This window comes from Lineus longissimus, chromosome 1 (assembly GCF_910592395.1).
Source record: "Lineus longissimus chromosome 1, tnLinLong1.2, whole genome shotgun sequence".
In the NCBI taxonomy this organism is placed as follows: Eukaryota; Metazoa; Nemertea; class Pilidiophora; order Heteronemertea; family Lineidae; genus Lineus; species Lineus longissimus.
In genome coordinates this window covers 13,543,708-13,562,162 of record NC_088308.1, presented here as the reverse complement: position 1 = coordinate 13,562,162, position 18,455 = coordinate 13,543,708, and the positions used below count along the sequence as shown (strand labels likewise).

At 42.4% G+C, this 18,455-nt stretch overlaps 1 protein-coding gene across 1 annotated transcript in view; it reads left to right on the top strand.

The window, feature by feature from the left end:
• Window positions 1–18,455, top strand: part of LOC135482751 (voltage-dependent T-type calcium channel subunit alpha-1H-like) — a 603,345-nt gene that overhangs the window by 311,637 nt on the left and 273,253 nt on the right. Inside the window, exons 11-12 of the mRNA XM_064763135.1 lie at window positions 1,595–1,780; window positions 3,185–3,308. Coding sequence (XP_064619205.1) covers window positions 1,595–1,780; window positions 3,185–3,308 — 310 coding nt within the window. The remainder of the gene's footprint in view (window positions 1–1,594; window positions 1,781–3,184; window positions 3,309–18,455) is intronic.

The following is an 18,455-nucleotide window of genomic DNA, read 5'->3' as shown; positions in this document are numbered from 1 at the left end:
TTAAGTTATGCAGGGGCTTAATCAATTACCTGCACTCCCTGTGGGGTGAATAACATTACCTTTTGAACAGCTGGCTGTAGGGGGATGATTGGAACAGCCGGTATACCTACTGACCTGCTGAACCCAGGTTAATGTTATTTTCAATCCACGATTGCAGGTCACCTGATTTTCGAGATTTCGCGGAAAATGAAATTGTAAACAAACGCATATTGTGTGCAGTTCAAATGTAAACAAAAATGTATTTTTGGTACTTTTGGTTGCTGGACTTGGGTTTTCCCGCAGTTAGGAGCTGGGGTCAAATTGGTGGTCTATTGTTTATGGCCATATGGGTGCTGTTTTAGTCAGAGGTAGTCCTTGATTATGAAGGGATTTTCAAATTAAGGTGACCATGGTCTTTTTATGTGCTCACCACAGCTTTCAATACTTGATGTATCTGAAGAGGCGCGCGGAACCTGACATGGCCTTACCAAGGAGCTGCTCACGGTGCTGAACTTCTAGCTTGCCTGTCGACTAAGTGCCTTTTTGGCCGAGACATTGCTACATGTAGGAGGAGCACGCATTTTAAATTAATAGTAGTGATAGGACAGTTGGTTCGAGCCATTTGGCAGCCGACATGTGAAGGCCTATCTGGGATCTCCTTCTTCTCCTTATAAAAAGGGGCATATTGCTGACTAAGGAACAAGGCATATTGACATTGCCTCATCATCTCTATCAGACCAATTGATATACTTTTATATGCACGCATACATCACGCCATTTCAGGGTAATGTCTGTGGACAATTGGTTTGATTAATTTGTCTCTTCGATATTGCTCCTTTATTGCATTAGATTTTCATTGCAATTCAATCTATTCAAGATATAGCCGATTTGAACCTGTCTGCGCCAAGGGTAGATTGGTTCCCGATCGACTCACTAGGGATACGCAGTAGAGCACAATGTCATGAAAAATGACCCTTTGTATTGTGAATTCCAATCACCTGCAGGACAGGTCAATTTCTCTCAATAAAATTAATTTTGTTGACTCCTGTAATCTCTACCTTATCAAAAAAAAAAGACTGTGGTGTTAGTCCCAAACTGGTAATTTCTATTTATTTTGACCTCTGTTAAATCAGGATACCTCTCAATTACCGACAGCATTTTGTATCCTTGTGCTGTACAACCCAGCCTGGACATACCACAGTTGTCCATGGAGAAGTCTCATCCTCTCTGACACTTCTTTTCTGTAAAGCTACCGATACAACATACTGAACTAGGGATATCTTCCGTTGCCTCCTGTAATATTTACATACCATGGCTGATTAGTTCAATCATATTTCATCCAGCTGGCAGCTCTGCATTGAAAATTTTAGTGGTATAACGTGTTCTCGTGACCTTCAAACAGTAGTATAAAGCCGATATTTACTACTTTGCACCATCAGTCCTATGTTATTAGGTCATCCAGCTGAGCGCCAGGCCCTTGGGCCTCTTGTTATATCAGTATACTGGGTTTAAAGAATATGCTGCAATATACTGATCATTAAACATAAAAACATTTTATAATGACTTTGTTTTAAAGCCCTGCATATACATTTAAGTAATATGTTGTTCTTTTCAGCATTGTGGAATTGGTCCAAGGTGGTGCTGGTGGCCTCTCTGTTCTTAGAACATTCCGCCTGCTGAGAATCCTCAAGCTTGTGCGCTTCCTACCAGCCCTGCGCCGTCAGCTGGTGGTCATGTTGAGAACTATGGATAATGTTGCTACATTCTTTGCACTGTTAGTGTTGTTCATGTTCATCTTCAGGTAAAGTAAAACAACTTCAAATTCTTTGTTTTAACAAGAGAGAACAAAACAAAAGACATTGGATTCCTAACTATTAGATGAGTTTATCACTATTACCACGTGGAGAATTATGAGTTCAGTGGATAATTTTTCCTGGACAACTATTTGCAACACCTGTAGCTAATTAGGTAATGAAGATAGCATATGTTATTAAATGCTGTGTCACAGTTAGTGCTATAAATGCGCTGAAAAATTAGTATATTAATATAACTTGTAACCTGCCATCTGTTTTTATGTTCCATTAGTGTAACAGATATATTGGGAAAAACGGGATCTTAACATTAGCTGTAACTTGCCGCAGCATGAGGAAAGTGCAGTACTAAAGGTTTTCCATGACTAACAGGCGTGAAAAGTAAAATGCCTTGAATATTAAACTACAGAATCACTAGTCAGCTCACCTCTGGGGAGCTTATACGATACCGTGCGTCCGTCGTCGTCTGTTAGCGGAGCACATTTCGTCACCGCTAGGGCTAGATGGCTAAAACTTGGAGTGATGGAAGCTTTGGCCAATATGCCCTGACTTATTTTTCTTTTTTGCGATATGACCTACTGTCTGGCCTCCAGGTGGCCATCTTGGAAATTGTTTTTTTTGCCTTTTTGAAGTTAATGGTTGTACATAGAGTGACAGCATTTTTATTGTGAATGAATCTAATAAGATTAAATGACATATCACCCGAGTTTTTGATTTGGTGTACCTTTCAAGGTCACAGAGGTCAAAGTTAACTTAATCGACGATAGGTGTCATGTTTCATTTCTATTTGAGCTAGAAGGTTCTAAACTTGTGAGGACATACATCTAGGGACCGTCTATTCTACCCAAAAAATTGTCTCGCTCTGACTTCAATTACGGCTGCAAGGCGGCCATCTTTAATTAAACAAAGTCAAATTGCAACCAAATTTCATGTGATTGTATTATGTACTCTCTACACAACCCTGTTTTTCAGTCAAATCCATCGACCATATAAACAAAGTCCTATTACTCCTAAACTGTTGAACAGATGTCAACCAATTTCCATGTGACATGCACATTCTTCAATAACCCTGAAATTCAGTCAACTTTATAACCAAAATGCTATACTTAGATAGTAGCGGTAATTTTCTTTCGTGCCATTGAGCAAAAAGAATAATATTATTCAATGGAATCAAAACTGGTAAAACTAGCCAGAAACTGTTCTCCCCATATCCACTGCAAATGACATACATTTCATTACCCAGGTGAGTACATGGTCCCTGGACCATTTTATTTTCATTACCTTATGCTTCGAAATATAGACTTAATCTAGTCTTAAGGAAAGGAATGTATTGAAATAAGTTAGAAGGGTTTTGCTGGTTCCGTTTTAACTGACACATATCTTTCTCTATTTAGCATACTAGGAATGAATCTTTTTGGATGCAAATTCTGTACAAAAAGTCCATATTTCCCAACTGGGAGACACTGTGACCGAAAGAATTTCGATTCACTACTTTGGGCTATAATAACAGTATTTCAGGTATGAGTTTGATGTGTTTGAGGCATTTTGCCTATATCGTATTCTTGCATGTGTATTAGAAGTCAGTATAGTTACTGCTATAGTTTGCAAGCTTAATTAGGGATCATCTCCAAATTATTGGTAGTAATTCGCATAGCAAGTAGCATCACAAATTTTTTTTCAAATTGTTTCCAAAATTCGTTGCTGCAAAAAAGTGCAACGATTTTGTAGCGATTATCAAGCTGAAATGAATATCGTTTCGAGGTGAAAACCGACATCTTTTTGATAAATGCGGTGAAATTCGCATCGATTGAAATCAAACATCTTTTGCTGGCAACGAAAAATATAACATTGTACATTGTTGTAAATAGGCCGTACAACCCAGAAGATGATAATCCAAAGCTCCCAACAACATTAAACCTTGACATATCATGACATTTCAAAATCCCACCTGCAATTTCTGTCCTAGAAAACTTTCAAACTAAACCCACCAACTTCCCAGCAATGGCGACCACCGCAAACAAATCATATATGCATCCTCGCATCCAGTTCAGTTTAAAATCTACACTTCTTCCTACGCTTTTTACCACACTATCTTCTTTATTGACCTAGAATCGGGTTCAATCACCTGCATCATATTATCTTTAGAATCGGCTGGTTTAGAATGGAGTCAGTGGGTGTATAATCATATCCAATAAACACATCAAAAGACTCACAGCTATAAATCATGTAGGACTATTCATCCGTGTCTAAACTTTCTCTGATACTGACTTCGATCTACAAACTTGCCGCTAAAACTTTTTCAAAAGTGATTTAGCAGTCGGCTACTTCGACCAATCTGCTTTCGCAGGTGGTCATGATGTCAGTAGTAGACAGCTGTCCAGTAATACAGGTCGCTTGTAATTCAACTTTCTGATTCTGTGCTTTGACAGCAAAAAACCTGGAAGAAATTAACCATATCTTTTCATAGAAGTAATTGTAGATAGTAAATATCAATCCCACACATTTTTTTTTTTTGGGTGGGGGCTCCCTTAACACAGGCATATGAGATATGAGAATAATTTTGAGTACTTAGTATAATAAGCGAAAACCGCAAGCCGCAACAGACTGCAACGATGTTGGCTGCAGGTTCTCTACGAACAGAGACTTGACAACTGGTGACCTTGCAAGGAACCATTTATGCGAATTGGCACCTGTTCTGGCTGATGATTGACTATGGTGCTTGCGCTGTAAATTTTTTGGATGGTTTGTCTTAGGGTGAAATGAACCAATCAGTATGATGGAATGCATCATAGTAAATGTGTTGCAATTTCTAAACTTTGTGTGTAAAGTTTTTCTTCAGAGTTCACTCAAATTCTGCCGCCAGTCCCTATGTCACATATTTAGTACTCCTCAACACTCCCGCACAACACCTTTGAACTTTTGATCAGACTCTGCCTCTCGCCACCAGGTGGTGATATGTGAAAACATACAAAGTGCAGTATCTGGCTTATCAGTGATTCATTCTCAATAAAAAAATTTATTGTAGGTACTCCTAGCAAGGATACATCACATATCATGCAGGTTTTTTTATTTGACATACTTTTCAAGGTCACAGAGGTCGCATGTCATAAATTTGCCATCAGTGTGTAGCTGGGTCACATTTTTGGCTAACTTTAGGGGAGTCTATACAATACCACAGTGTCTGTCGTCCGTCCTTGCCGTCGTCTGTATCCTGTTTCAAAAACAGTGGCACATTTCTGAACCGGTAGAGCTATGAACTTAAAACTTTGCACACGCGAGCCCCCAGGTCTGGTGACCTCTTACAATGAATTTCAGTCCGATTTGATTCTTATCTGATTCTTGATTTGGCCACCAGGGGGCAAAAAGGAAACCTAAGTGTGATATCTCTCTTATAAATGACTCCTTTTTTGATAAGACCGAAGGAACCGGCCAGAAACTGATAGTTGCCTCGTCTATTGCGCGGTTGGTACCTCAAATCTATAGCCCCGATTGCCTAGGATTTGCAGTTGACGAACCCAAAAAATGTACATTAGGCCATAAAAAATTGATAACTTGACTCCACCTTGGCAAATATTGGTGAGTAGGGCATTTTATATTTTATATATTTTTTCAGCTAAAATAAGGAAGGTCACGGTCGAGTTTAAATGCAAGAAAACCTTTAATGAACTAATGATTAAAACTGTGGTTAACACTTTCAGCGCCATCCGACGTAATTTTACGTCTTGCAAGTTCACACGGTTGAGCCATCCGACGTAATATTACGTTGCATTTTTAAATTTCCTGCTTTGTCTTCGAGGCGACTAGCAGCGCAGTATAGGGGAAAATAATTTAACTATACAGCGCTTGAGGTGATAGTATGATGTTCAGCCAATGTGCTATTTATAGCCAAGATCGTCTGCATTCGAATAGGCGCAATGGCGGGTCGAAGATTGATGACGGGGGCAGATGTAGCCGAGAGTATGCCAAAAAGCGGGTATTCGGAAAGACACCAGATATTACTGTTCTATGTGTGGGGTACCATTGTGCAAAATCAAGTGCTTTGCTGACTATCATTCCAAATAAGCATTGTAAAGAGATCTAATAAAGAAGAACCAACACAGAAAATTTCATGTAATTATCTTTATTCCTTCTATTGTTTTCCTAATTTTGAAAAAGGTTAAAAAGGGGCGTAACCTTGGCCCCTGGGGGAAGTACGCTAAATATGGCTGGGCGCTGAAAGTGTTAAAACTGAACAATAATCCCCTGTCTTGCCCCACAAACAATCTGGCAAATTATGAAAACCATCATCCATGTGATGAGAAATCGATTAAATAAGGCGGGAATGACGGGCCGCATGGCAATCTGCCATGGTCACACTAGCCGGTGCAGAGGCCAGGCCTACCTGCCTCCAAAAATGATGCGATATCATTTCATTCATACCCCTGTTCCAGCGGCTGTAGACTTGGCAGTACCTTACTCTCACACAAACCTATACATTTCTGAATAGCGTGTCACTTCTAGAATACATCTGGCCAAGTTTCAACGTCGTCTAGACATGCAGTCATGCATAGACTGATGCAGCACAATGCATGAGACACCTTGTATGTTAACACAAATTTGAAAAATTTCACCATTATGCCTTATAACTTCAAGATTAACAAGGTTGGTGAACAAAACTTTTCATACACATCTACTCATCACCTTGAGAAAGCCAACTGACAACTGTTTCAATCTTTTGTATAAAAATAGGCTGTAGTTGCGGCTTTTGTTTGAGATTTTTGCCCTCAAAATTTTACCTCGAGGACATGTGCAATCTTACAGGAACCAGTTGATGTCAACATCCTGTTGAGCTATACAATGGGGGGCCTGCTCACAGTGTAAGTTTTCAGAAGAAACTGGTATTTTCCTCAAAAAAAATCGTCAGAGCTACCCCTTCACAAAAAACATCAGACATTAACATTTGGAAAAGTAGCAATAGGGATAGAGTACGCCCATCTTTATCCATGATAATCACTCGAGATTGAAGAAATAGTTTTTTGGGAGGGTGCTATCCTGACCTGATCACCACTGGCTAGTGAGAACCATGTCTGCACAGAGTGCCGGATCACCTTGACAACACAGCGCAGAGACACAGGATGATTTTGAATGACTACAAGGTTTTTCAAAAACGGTAGCTAGCTTGGCGCTGTGACGATCTTTTGAGTTGAAAACGATTAAAAAAAAGACTTTTGAGAAAAATATAAACATAAAAAATTCTTGAGGCGGCCTTGAAAATTGAGGGGCACGGTCATATAAAAAAAGTAATTTATTCTAATTTGCCCTATAGACCTTAGAAAACTGACCGACAATCATTATCCAACGCAACCCGACAATATGAACTGAGGATGATACGAAACCGACACAACCGGGAAAAAGATGACAAGCCGCGTCCTCACCAATGACATGATGCCAGGCGGATGGGGCAAGCATTTATATAATTCAGAACACAGGGATATTTTGGCCTTCATTGTACCTACGTGATTGGCAGCAATTAACAACCCAGAAGATAATAATCCAATGCTCCCAAGAACATTAAAATCCAATGCGCAATTTCTGTACTGGCAAACTTGCAAATTTAACCAGGCAACTACCCACCAATTGCGGCCTAATGCATCCTCGCATCCAGTTCAATCTGCATCTGCTTTTCCCTACGCAATTTACAATGCTATCTTAGGTTGTATCAAATTTCAACATCTTGCCAATGCATCAATGGAATTGCCGCTATAAATCATGTAGGGCTATTTATCCTTGTCAAAACTTTCTCGATCCCAGCGCTTTTGATCTTCAGAATTGCCACTGAAACTTCTTGGAGGGCAATTGAGCAGTCTGCTGCTTTGACAAATAAGCTTTCACTGTTGATCATGACGTCAGGAGACAGTTGTCAATTAATGACAGGCCGCATGAAAATCGACTTTCCTTCTTTTTTGAAGGAATTACCCATATATATTCAAAGAAGTAGTTAAATAGTAAAAATTTCACCCAAATTTTATTTGCGGACTTTCTCAAAACAAATATTTGTGATAAAATAACGGACAAAGACTGGAGATGCAACTAAGCAATATGCAAATAAATACATGTTTCAAATCAATATGATGCGTACATTTGAGTCATCGGCCTATATTTTGGTTGCTCTATTAAGTGCGAATACACTGCACATTTTTTGGGCAGTTTGTCCTGGAGTGAAATGTACCTGTATGTTTGGTGGAATACATCATTGTTAATATGTTGTGGTAGAAGAGTTTGTTTTTTCAAAGTTCACTCAAATTTTGAAATCAAGAAATATAATAGAAACGAAAGAGAAACGAAATAGAATTGGGTTTTTTAGAAAGTGGAATGAGCATAATCAGCATGTGGGCCCTGGGTCTTCCTTGCTCATCCCTTTGTCTGTTCTTGAAAAAATATGAACAATGAACTACAATATCTTCCACTTCCAGGCCCTTGGTCTGCCCTTGATGAAATTAACCCCTTCTGGTCAATCTATTTCAATGAAATTTACCGTTATAGTTTATTTGGTTCAGATTAACCACTTTTGGTCCATCTACACGTACTACCCCTGCTCATCAGTCTAGGGCCGTAATAGTGCATGTGGGGTCAGATTAACCCTTTCTGGTCCATCTACTTCGATAAAATGAACCCTTCTACTTCAATGAATCTTTTGCATCCAGGGTTGTGATGGTGCATGTGGGGCCAGATCTTGGAGGAGTTATACTTGGTAAGTATAATTTCCCCTCCCCCAGGTCAAATTAACCCCCTTTGCTCTTTGCTTTGATGAAATTAACCGATCTCATTTTGGGCCGTAATAGTGCATGTGGGGTCAGATTAACCACTTCTGGTTTGTCTACTTCAATGAAATTAACCGTTTCTTATCTATAGTCTTGTCCAAGATGCTGAGAAATCTTGAAAATCGCTCTCTCAAATTCATAATTTCTGTTGTTTTTAAATGAAACCTACCTCAAATGAATCTTTCAAAAGTTTGTATTTACCACAACCACTCCAAAACAAGGCCAAATGTAACAGCGTAGGACATTCTTGGCTCACCGTTAGGGGAGTCTATACGATAGCCCTGTGTCCGTCGTCATCGTCCGTCGTCGTCCGTATCCTGTGCGACACGTTTCTTAACCGCTTGTGCTAAGAACTTGAAACTTTGTACGCATGACCTCCTAGGTCAGAGGTACTCTGACACTGAATTTCGGTCCGGTCTGGTTCATGACTTGGCCACCAGGGGGCCAAAACTGAAAACATAAAAAGTGTGATATGTCTCCTATTAATGATCCGTTTTCAATAAAACTTTTATGGTATGTTCTCCAAGGAGGATACCCGGTGACGTCACGGCTTTTCCAAGATGGCGCTGCATATTGTAAACGAACTCGATCCACGGCCGAGGGAAAATCAAGTCATCAAATAAAGTTAGATTTTTCGCATCAAATCAGAGTTATTAGTACTTTTCTGCTATGAAATAAGTCTTCAGACAATAAGTTATCATTTGAATAATGAAAAGTGCTGTTTTGATGGGGAAAAATAGGGTTTTTAAAACCAAATAGCCGGGCACCGATCTTCCAAAATAAGCGATGGTTTCAAAACAGTCTCCCAGATATGGGGCAATCTCTTCATTATCATAATGGGATTTGGAGGCATGTTTACAGATTTTACAAGTTCGAGACCTGTAGGACCTAAAACTTGCATAGATCCCCATAGATCCCCTCTATTTGTCGAGTTAGCGCCCCTGTAAGATAATGCATTTTCGGACACTATAACGAAATCTTCCTGCGGATATCGCGGTTTCGGTGATGATTTAAGGAGAAATTGACTGTTCTTAGAGTTGTATGGGACATAAATGAGTTCATACTTCATGAATACATGAATATGTTATGATATGGGCTGGCTTCTAAGTCAAAACAATAACAAACTCAGCTGCATCTCTACCGTATATCGCGTAGTGCATTGCCTAGTGTATTTCGTAGTGTATTTTAGCGCCAGGGGGCAAAATCCAAAAACCTTAAAAATGTGATTATTCCTTAACTTCTTGCTCGATTGCCACCAATTTGATATCATGGGTACATCTAACCACCATACAGTATATGTCACACAGGTTTTTAATTTGACCTACTTTTCAAGGTCACAGAGGTCAAATGGGGTAAATTGGCCGTCAGGCCATAACTATGGCACATTTCTTAACCGCAATGACTCTTGATCACAAATTAAGTACATATGTACCCATTGGTCAGGTGATCTCAGGTACCGAAGTTTGGTGCAATCTGATTTGCCGTTTGGCCTCCAGGGAGGGGGCCAAATCCAAAATTCTTCAAAATGCTATTATTCCTTAATTATTTGCCCGATTGGCACCAATTTTATATCATAGGTACATCTAATTCTAACAACCATTCAATGTGTCACCCAGGTCTTTTTTGATTTGACCAACTTTTCAAGGTCACAGAGGTCAAATGTACTGTAAATTGGCCAATTTGGGGAAATTGTAATTGCTTGGACCTACATCAAACCTAACACTACATGACACAATACCATACTCTTCATCCATCTTTCCTCCACATGAGCATGCACAATGGCCCTGGCCTTTTCATTTGTACAGAAATTTGTACAGGTTTTGAGAGAGGTCGTCAACAGTGAGATTTGCATGGCTTACTGGACTTTGCGCAACGAAACGAAACAAGCGAAATGGGGGAGCGACCATTATGTTTTACCCCGGTACGTCAAGTTCGATACATGGTGTCGGTCACCAGTGAGCGATGACCCACATCCACCCAGGCAGCTGAGACACATGTCTTGTTGGACATGCCTACCGATTTTTACTAAATAAAAGCATAACTTCACTTCACACTTTTCGGGGTTGAAAATGTACTCACGTAAATCACCAAAATTACATGCCAAATTCGCACATGACCTGTTATTTCTCAAAGCTTGGAAGCTCAAATGTCTGAATGTAATGTATGCGCGTAATGTATACTCTCAGCAAGCGAATAGTTTTGATCGTCGGTTTTTGATACGAAGCATTTCCTGTATGGCCGTTACAAGCCGTCGTCTGAATATGGTGTGAACCTGTTTACCGTTCAATGCTGCTCCCTGTGACGCTGTACCCGCAAATGTTCAATGAAAAAATGCTGATAATGACTTACATCGTAAACATAGTGGGACCCGGGTTAACTGTCTTTGCGTTTGGCCTAATTTTACAACGATTACTCCCCATGTAACCACGATCTAGGATGGACAGGCTGTGTATTATGAATCGGAAAAGTCACCTAGGGACCGTTGCGTAGAATACTTTTTTGGCGAAATATTGCGCAAAGTCCAGTAAGCCGATTTGCATTGTTGATGACGTTGCATCATTCATGACGCAACTTGTCTGCCAGTGCATTTCATTGCATTTAGCACAGGAAACGTATCTTGCTGCAAAGTCAACATTTCTGTTGTGCCAGTTGTCAGAGCAAAGTTTTGAATGGATTAAAATGTAGGGACAAGCTGGGAAGATTCATTTGAGGTAGGTTTCATTAATATAAATACGCAATTGTTAATAAGTAAGCATTTTTCAGGATTTCTCAAAATCTTGGACAAGACTATAGGGCTGGAATAGTGCATGTGTGGATCGCCAGCAGTGTCATATCGAGTAACGGTCAAGGTCACAGGGGTTAAACTACAGTATCTTCCTCTTCCAGGCCTTTCGTCTGCTCTTGATGAATTATGGTACTGAAGAACTTCTCTATTCAGAACACCCTCGGGACTGACAAGATATGTTTTATTAGAGAGGTGTCCTGATTAGAGTGGACAATTTGAATGAAATAACAACTTGGGACAAAAACTAGTATCCTTAATAGAAAGGGTGTCCTTAATAGAGACGTGTGCGCTAAGGGAAGTTCAACTGTATGTGTACCTGATTTGATCAGTGGGTGTATTGATTTCCTTGGTCCATGTATCGCCGGTTCAGTTCGGTCACGCAACAGAATTATAGATGACATTCGCGGGAAAACTACTAGTGAAAAGGACAGGTGGCTGATAAAAAAAGGCCCTTTATCTTACCTTTTTTAAAACATAATCGCCCAATCTAATCCCTGCCGGTATCTATCCAAAACAGCCCATCCAAAATGATAGAAATTAATTCTGTAGTCCAACTCGCTAGTCCTGGCCATGCTGCTCGTCCAAACAATATGAAGACACAACACACAAATCAATGCCTGCTTACATTTGTTTCCAGCAAGATTTGAGTAAACTTTGAAAAGACAAACTCTTCTACTGCAACATATATATTTGCTGTGTGTGACAAGCACAACAGAAATGATTTGAAGGAAGAATTTGTAGTAATTTTAGTTTTATATTGAAAAGTTGGTGAGAATGTATACACAACGTAATACAAGTGCAAATGCACTGTACACAAAACGTGGACTAGATGAGGCAAGCAACAATGTTGAAATAAACCACCCTAATTTGTACTTTTTTGGTAAATGACCGGTTGGATGTTGGGAGAATATACTGTACTTACAGTTTGTTGGTAATTTATGGTTTGAAAGTTGTAAAAAAGGCGGAAAATTATGGTTATGTTGGAGAAGTTGGAAAAATGGAGGTCGAATTGCAACTGCCTGAGCATGCCCAGAACAGGTTAAAAATCCTATAGCCAGATGGCAGTACAGGACAGCACAAATTAGAGAGGTTCAGACTGTTTGAATTGGTCACCAACATTGCCGCCCCCCTGACAGAGTCAAATTTGTCGCATACAAACACACAACGCGGTAACCTTGAAAAAGGCGTGCACGCTAAAACGTACAAGAACCCTAGCAAGAAGGTATAAACATTGAATGTTATAAATAATGCTCGAGCCGTGGGCAGTAAGAGCATGAAAACCATAGAAAATGGCATTGAAGCTAAGCCGGAGGCAGTAAAGCTTGATGAAGTTGATAAAACTATACTCGAGCCGTGGGCAGTAAGAGCACGTAGAACCTATGCAAATTGTATTGAAATGAAGCTAAGCCAGAGGCAGTAAAGCTTAATAAAGTAGATGAACTATGCACGAGCCGATTGGCAGTAAGAGCAAAATGTCCTATCCTAAAGAAGGTATACTCCATCGAATTTGATGAAGATGTACTCCATTGAATTTGAAAGTCAAGAATAACAAGAATACAAGAAATCAGAACCAGATCATGGCAGCAGCTCTCAGAAAGGACACCAGGTAAGATGTTGCAATACCTTATGAAATAATTTTAGATTTGGGCCCAAAGAAAAGAGACAATAAAAAGGATTGACTGTAACCATGGTTATTATGTGCCCAACTGAAGACTGCTTCAATGATCAAGTAAGGAAATCAGATTCAAGTTCACACTAAACACAGATGAATACACAGAGTACGGTCATGATAGACAAAGTAAGAAGAGGGTTAAATGGAGAAGCCAGTTTTTCAACTCAACTTGAGCAGAAAACGTGAAAAATGGGAGCTATGTAATGGACTGAACTTCCCAAAAAAGGTGAATTTACTTTAACCCATACTCAATGTCAATATCATGTCCGGCGTCTGCATAACATCATCCTAGAATTACAAAACAGTCCGTGTCCAATGTTCTCCTCGAGTAGACATATCCTGGTAACCGGCCTCACGTAGGTGGACTTTGACGACTTCAGTAGCATGGAACGGACTCTGCCATCATCTCCTGGGTAGACGTCGAGAACCCTTGCCATTTCCCAGGTTCCTCGGGGCAGTTGGTCGTTCTGGACGATGACAAGGTCGTTGACAGCTAGGCTCCGCTCTTCCTTCAGCCACTTACATCGGACGGACAGGGTAGGTAGGTACTCTCTGACCCATCTTCGGCAGACATGGTCGGCGATGACTTGGGCTTGGCGCCATCGTTTCCTGCTGTTTATCTCTCGATCACTGACGACATCAGGAGCTGCGACGTTGACTGCTCTACCAACGAAGAAGTGACTGGGAGTCAAGGCTGTAAGATCATCGGGCTCGCTGCTGTTATGCGTGAGTGGACAACTGTTGACAACCGATTCGACCTCTACAAGCGCTGTCCTCAGGACAGATTCGGCGACAGGGCTCTTCGGCAGGACAGCTTTCAAGGCGACTTTGACGGGACTTCACCAGACTTTCCCAACTCCCGCCCATGTGTGGGCTGGCCGGTGGATTGGAGATCCATTCAATGTCGAGAGGAGACAGGAACTCCTGGACCTTCGATTGGCGAATCTTGCGGAGACATTCTTGCAGTTCGTTGTTGGCCCCGTGGAAGTTGGTTCCATTATCGCTGTGGATCGTCTTTGGATTCCCTCTTCTTCCAATGAATCGCCGAAGACAGAGGATGAAGTCATCCATCTCGAGCGAATCGGCGAGCTCCATGTGGACTGCTCGTGTCCCAAAGCATGTGAAAAGGCATCCCCATCTCTTGATTGTTGATCTCCGGACTTTGATCATCATCGGACCGAAGTAATCCAAACCAGTGTTGACGAAAGGCCCGGCGGCGACGGAAAGACGACACTTTGGGAGGTCAGCCATTCGTGGGACGACGGGTTTAATGAAGCGCCACCAACTGAGTAGACAAGAACGGATGATCTTCTTCGCCAGGACTCTCGCATTGACGGGCCAGTATCGTTGTCTCATAATGGATAAGAGATGTTCGCGGCCACAGTGGGCATTGCTTTGGTGGGCGTTGTCGAAGAGCAGCAGAGTGACAGCATGATCAGCGGGCAAGATGAGCTGTTGCTTCGCTTCAGATGGGATTTCGGCTTTCCTCAGGCGACCTCCAATGCGAAGACAGTCGCTGCTTGGATCGATGAATGGCATCATCTTGAGGAGAAGTTCAATGGATCAAGTAGGCTCGTCAGATCGTGTGTTGCTGGCGTGGTGTCATCCTCTTTGCTGGTAACAGCATTCACAGACTTGGCTTCGACCCTTTTCTCTTCTGGATCATCTGTCTCGAGACAGGCTTGGGTGCTGTTCAGGTCTGGCCACCCCTCAGGCTGGTGCAGCAGGAAATATGGCCCCTCCTGCCACTGACGATCGCTGCACAGGGCCGTAGCTCCGACTCCTCGGGAACAGCGGTCCGCAGGATTCAATTTCGTGGGAACGTATCGCCATTGCTCTGGTTGGGTAGTTTCAAGGATCTCTGATATCCTGTTTGCGACGAAGGACTTGAAGCGTTTGGACTCGTTTTTCAAGTATCAAAGGACTGTTGTTGAATCGGTCCAATAGATGTAGGTGGAGATGGTCAAATTCAGCTCCTTCTTCAGGCATTTTCTCAGTCTGGCGGCGAGTAGGGCTCCTTGAAGTTCGAGTCTTGGGATTGACAGCACTGGCTTTATCGGCGCGACTCTGGTCTTTGCAGCCAACAGCGATGATAGTAGTTGACCATCTTCGACTGTGTACTTCAAATAGGCAACAGCTCCGAATCAAGCCTCTGATGCATCAGAGAAGACGTGCAACTGGATATCTTCAGTCCGTGGTGAGAAGCTCTGATGGTGTCTCGGCAACTTGAATGATGACAACTGCTCCAGATCTTGTAACCTGCTGCTCCATTTGCTTGCTAACTCTTCAGTCAGTGGCTCATCCCAGGACAATCCGCTCCTCCATAGCTCTTGTACGAAGATTTTGGCGTGTATTATAAAGGGAGCGAGATATCCGCATGGATCGAATATCAGGCTGACTGTGCTGACGACTCCTCTCTTGGTCAGTGGATTGGATTTTGGCTGGCACTTGAAGACGAAGATGTTGTGACAATATTAGGAATTGCTTAATATCTGTAATTATTATTTCTGTGTTTCTCTCTAGCCCTGGTGAACCCCGACACCCAGGATCGTTAACCGTTATGAGTTTCAACACCTCCCTTCTTAATTGCCCCTTTCCATTGTTTTATAATCTCTATCTTTTAAGCTGTTTGACCCCTTTTATGATCTTCCTGATTAGCAGCTGGTTACTAGGCTCCTGCCCTTGGCCCTGTCTGATAATCTTGTATTGATGCTGCTGTGTACTGATTGGTTGTTTCCTTAATTGCTGAGTGCTAGTTGGCTCAGAGCCTGATATTTGGGCTAGGCTATTTACCAATTAGGGGTGTGTGTAATTAGGTATAAATGATGATGTTCAGATGTTTTTTAGTAAGTCCTGGCAGATCCAGAAAACCAACCCTTTACCCTCTGTAGCTAACAAGATATTTCTCTTGAAAAGCGCCAGAGCATTTTAATTGACTTCACCCTTGACCTTACAGCATGGTAAGATTCTTTTATATGATCTCTTGTTGATATTTTATTGTGCGCCTTATTTTTGTAATATTTTAGTGTCGGTTGTAGACATGAGGTTAGAGGGACGTGGATAATAAATAATGTAAATATATATCTTAGTTGGTTTAGTCTTTGGGTTCGAGTTCAGAGTTGCGAAGTTTATACGGTGACAAATATTATAAGCCCTTTTACCGCTACAATGTCATTTCTGATGTCCCATTTGAGGCCTAGTGTACACTGGATGTTGATGGAGTCTTTCGCTGCAAAGTCAAGGTCCTTGATCGATCGATCCGACTCCTCGATGTGTTGCAGAAACTGGATGCTTTTAGAGAACCATTTATGCAACCTGAAGCCTCCCCCTTTTAGTATGCTTGCAACTTCTTTGGCAAGTGGAATGGCCATCTGTACGGAGTCAACAGATTTTGTTTATGTCGTCAACGTAAAAGGAACGAAGGACCGTGTCGTTGGCTTGCTGGCTGTATCGGTCACGGCTGTCAATGGCGCTCTTCTGCAGGGCGTAGTTTGCGCAGGTTGGAGAATCGGTGGCTCCGAATATATGGACAAGCATCTTGTAAGTCTCTGGTGGACCTGGAGCATCGATGTCGCTTTTCCAAATAAAACCGCAAGGCGTCTGCATCTGGGATCTCTGGGACTCTGACCATATGGAACATCGCTTCAACATCGGCGCACGTGGCTATGCGGTCTAGTCTGAATCGCTGCAGGACTCCGAATAGGCTGTTGAGAAGATCAGGTCCGGTCATCAAGTTGAGGTTCAAAGACGTGCCCTGACAGGTTATGGCTGCGTCAAACACCACTCGGATCTTGCCTGGCTTGTTCTGATTCATGACGCCATGATGTGGAATGTACCAAGTCTTGGGTGATATCTTCTCTGCTTCGATGATGGACAGCTTCCTGGCGAATCCCTTGTCAATGTAGCCATTCAGCGTGTCAGAGTACAGGGACTTGTACTCAGAGTCTTTCTTCATACGCTTCTCTAGGAGATAGAACCGGCGGACAGCGATGTGCTTGTTGTTAGGTGGAGCAACGTCAGGATCCTTCCAGAGCATACCAACTTCATAGTGGCCATCAACGAGACGTGTTGTTTCTTCAAGGATCTTGGCAGCTCTCTTGTCTTGTGCAGAAAGTGGGGTTTCTGTGGCGAAGGCGACACCAAAGGACTCTGTCTGGCAGAACTTCTCGACATCTTGATGTAGCTGTTGGTCTCTGCTGACAATGAGGTTGATATTGGCAACGGCTTTTCGTGAATTATCGGCTTTCGACATTCCCATGAACATCCAACCAAGAGGGGTTTTGATGGCTAGTGGCGCGGTCTCATCTCCCATCCTGGTATCGGTCTGAATGTGGGCGAAACGGACGTCAACTCCAATCAGCATCTGGACCTCAGCAGCATAGATATCCGTCAGGCCAAGTCCCTGGAGGTGATTCCAAGACGGTGAAATCATCTGAGGTGGGCATCGAAAAGCATCAACATCCACGGTCCACGCGTAAGCAACTCTCAGCACCTGGGCAGATTCTTCACCGGCGGCTCTCAAGTTGAAAGATACGATCTGTGACTTGGATGAGGATTCCCCCCCCCGTTCATCGTCTTGATGGTGAGATCTCGTGGTTTCCCGTTCAACCCAAGGTCCTGGGCTAGGTGCTGATGAATGACAGTGATCTCACTGGCGGAGTCTAGTATGGCCACGGTAGGAATGCATCTTCCATTTTTGCCGCTGACGTTGACTCGAACGAGTTGGAAATAAGCACGGTTGGGAGTTCTGCTGGCATCTCCAGTGACGTTGGCATAGTTGTTCGCAGTAGTTCCATCAGGATGTAGCAAGGTGTGATGCTTCTCTTGACAACCTGGTTCACGGCATCTGAGGGTAGACAGGCACTTGCTCAGCTCATGAGTCGAATGCAGGCAGTTAAGGCAGATGTTGGCGTCGGCAGCAATCTTCCGTCTCTCCTTGGGTCTTTTGTTGACGAACCGAAAACATCGGTATAGACGATGGGCTTCGTTGCAGAGCGGGCATGAGACAGGCGGTTTTCTATCTCTATCCTGGTTGAACGCTGGCTTCGGCTTGGCTGCACCATCCTTGCTATTTCTAGATGACACTGGTGGCCTGGTTGAGTATTTGACATATTTTGGTGACATGTCTGGCTTAGCTGCTTTATCAGACTTCTCAGACTTGTCGTTTGGCTTCCTGGTACTATAGGAAAGGGCGGTTGTAGACTTCCCCTTTGAAGCTTCTAAACATATGGCATATGGGTTGAACTCGGTCTCAACGCACTCTTTCAACCAGTCCTGAAGGTCTAGGATCGATGGTTCTCTGGACTTGGAGATTCTGGTGATGTGCTTATGCCAATACCTGACACTGTCGACTGGAATGCGACGTGAAACTCTAACAAGAAGATCCTTCCCCTGCATGTCTGTCGTGT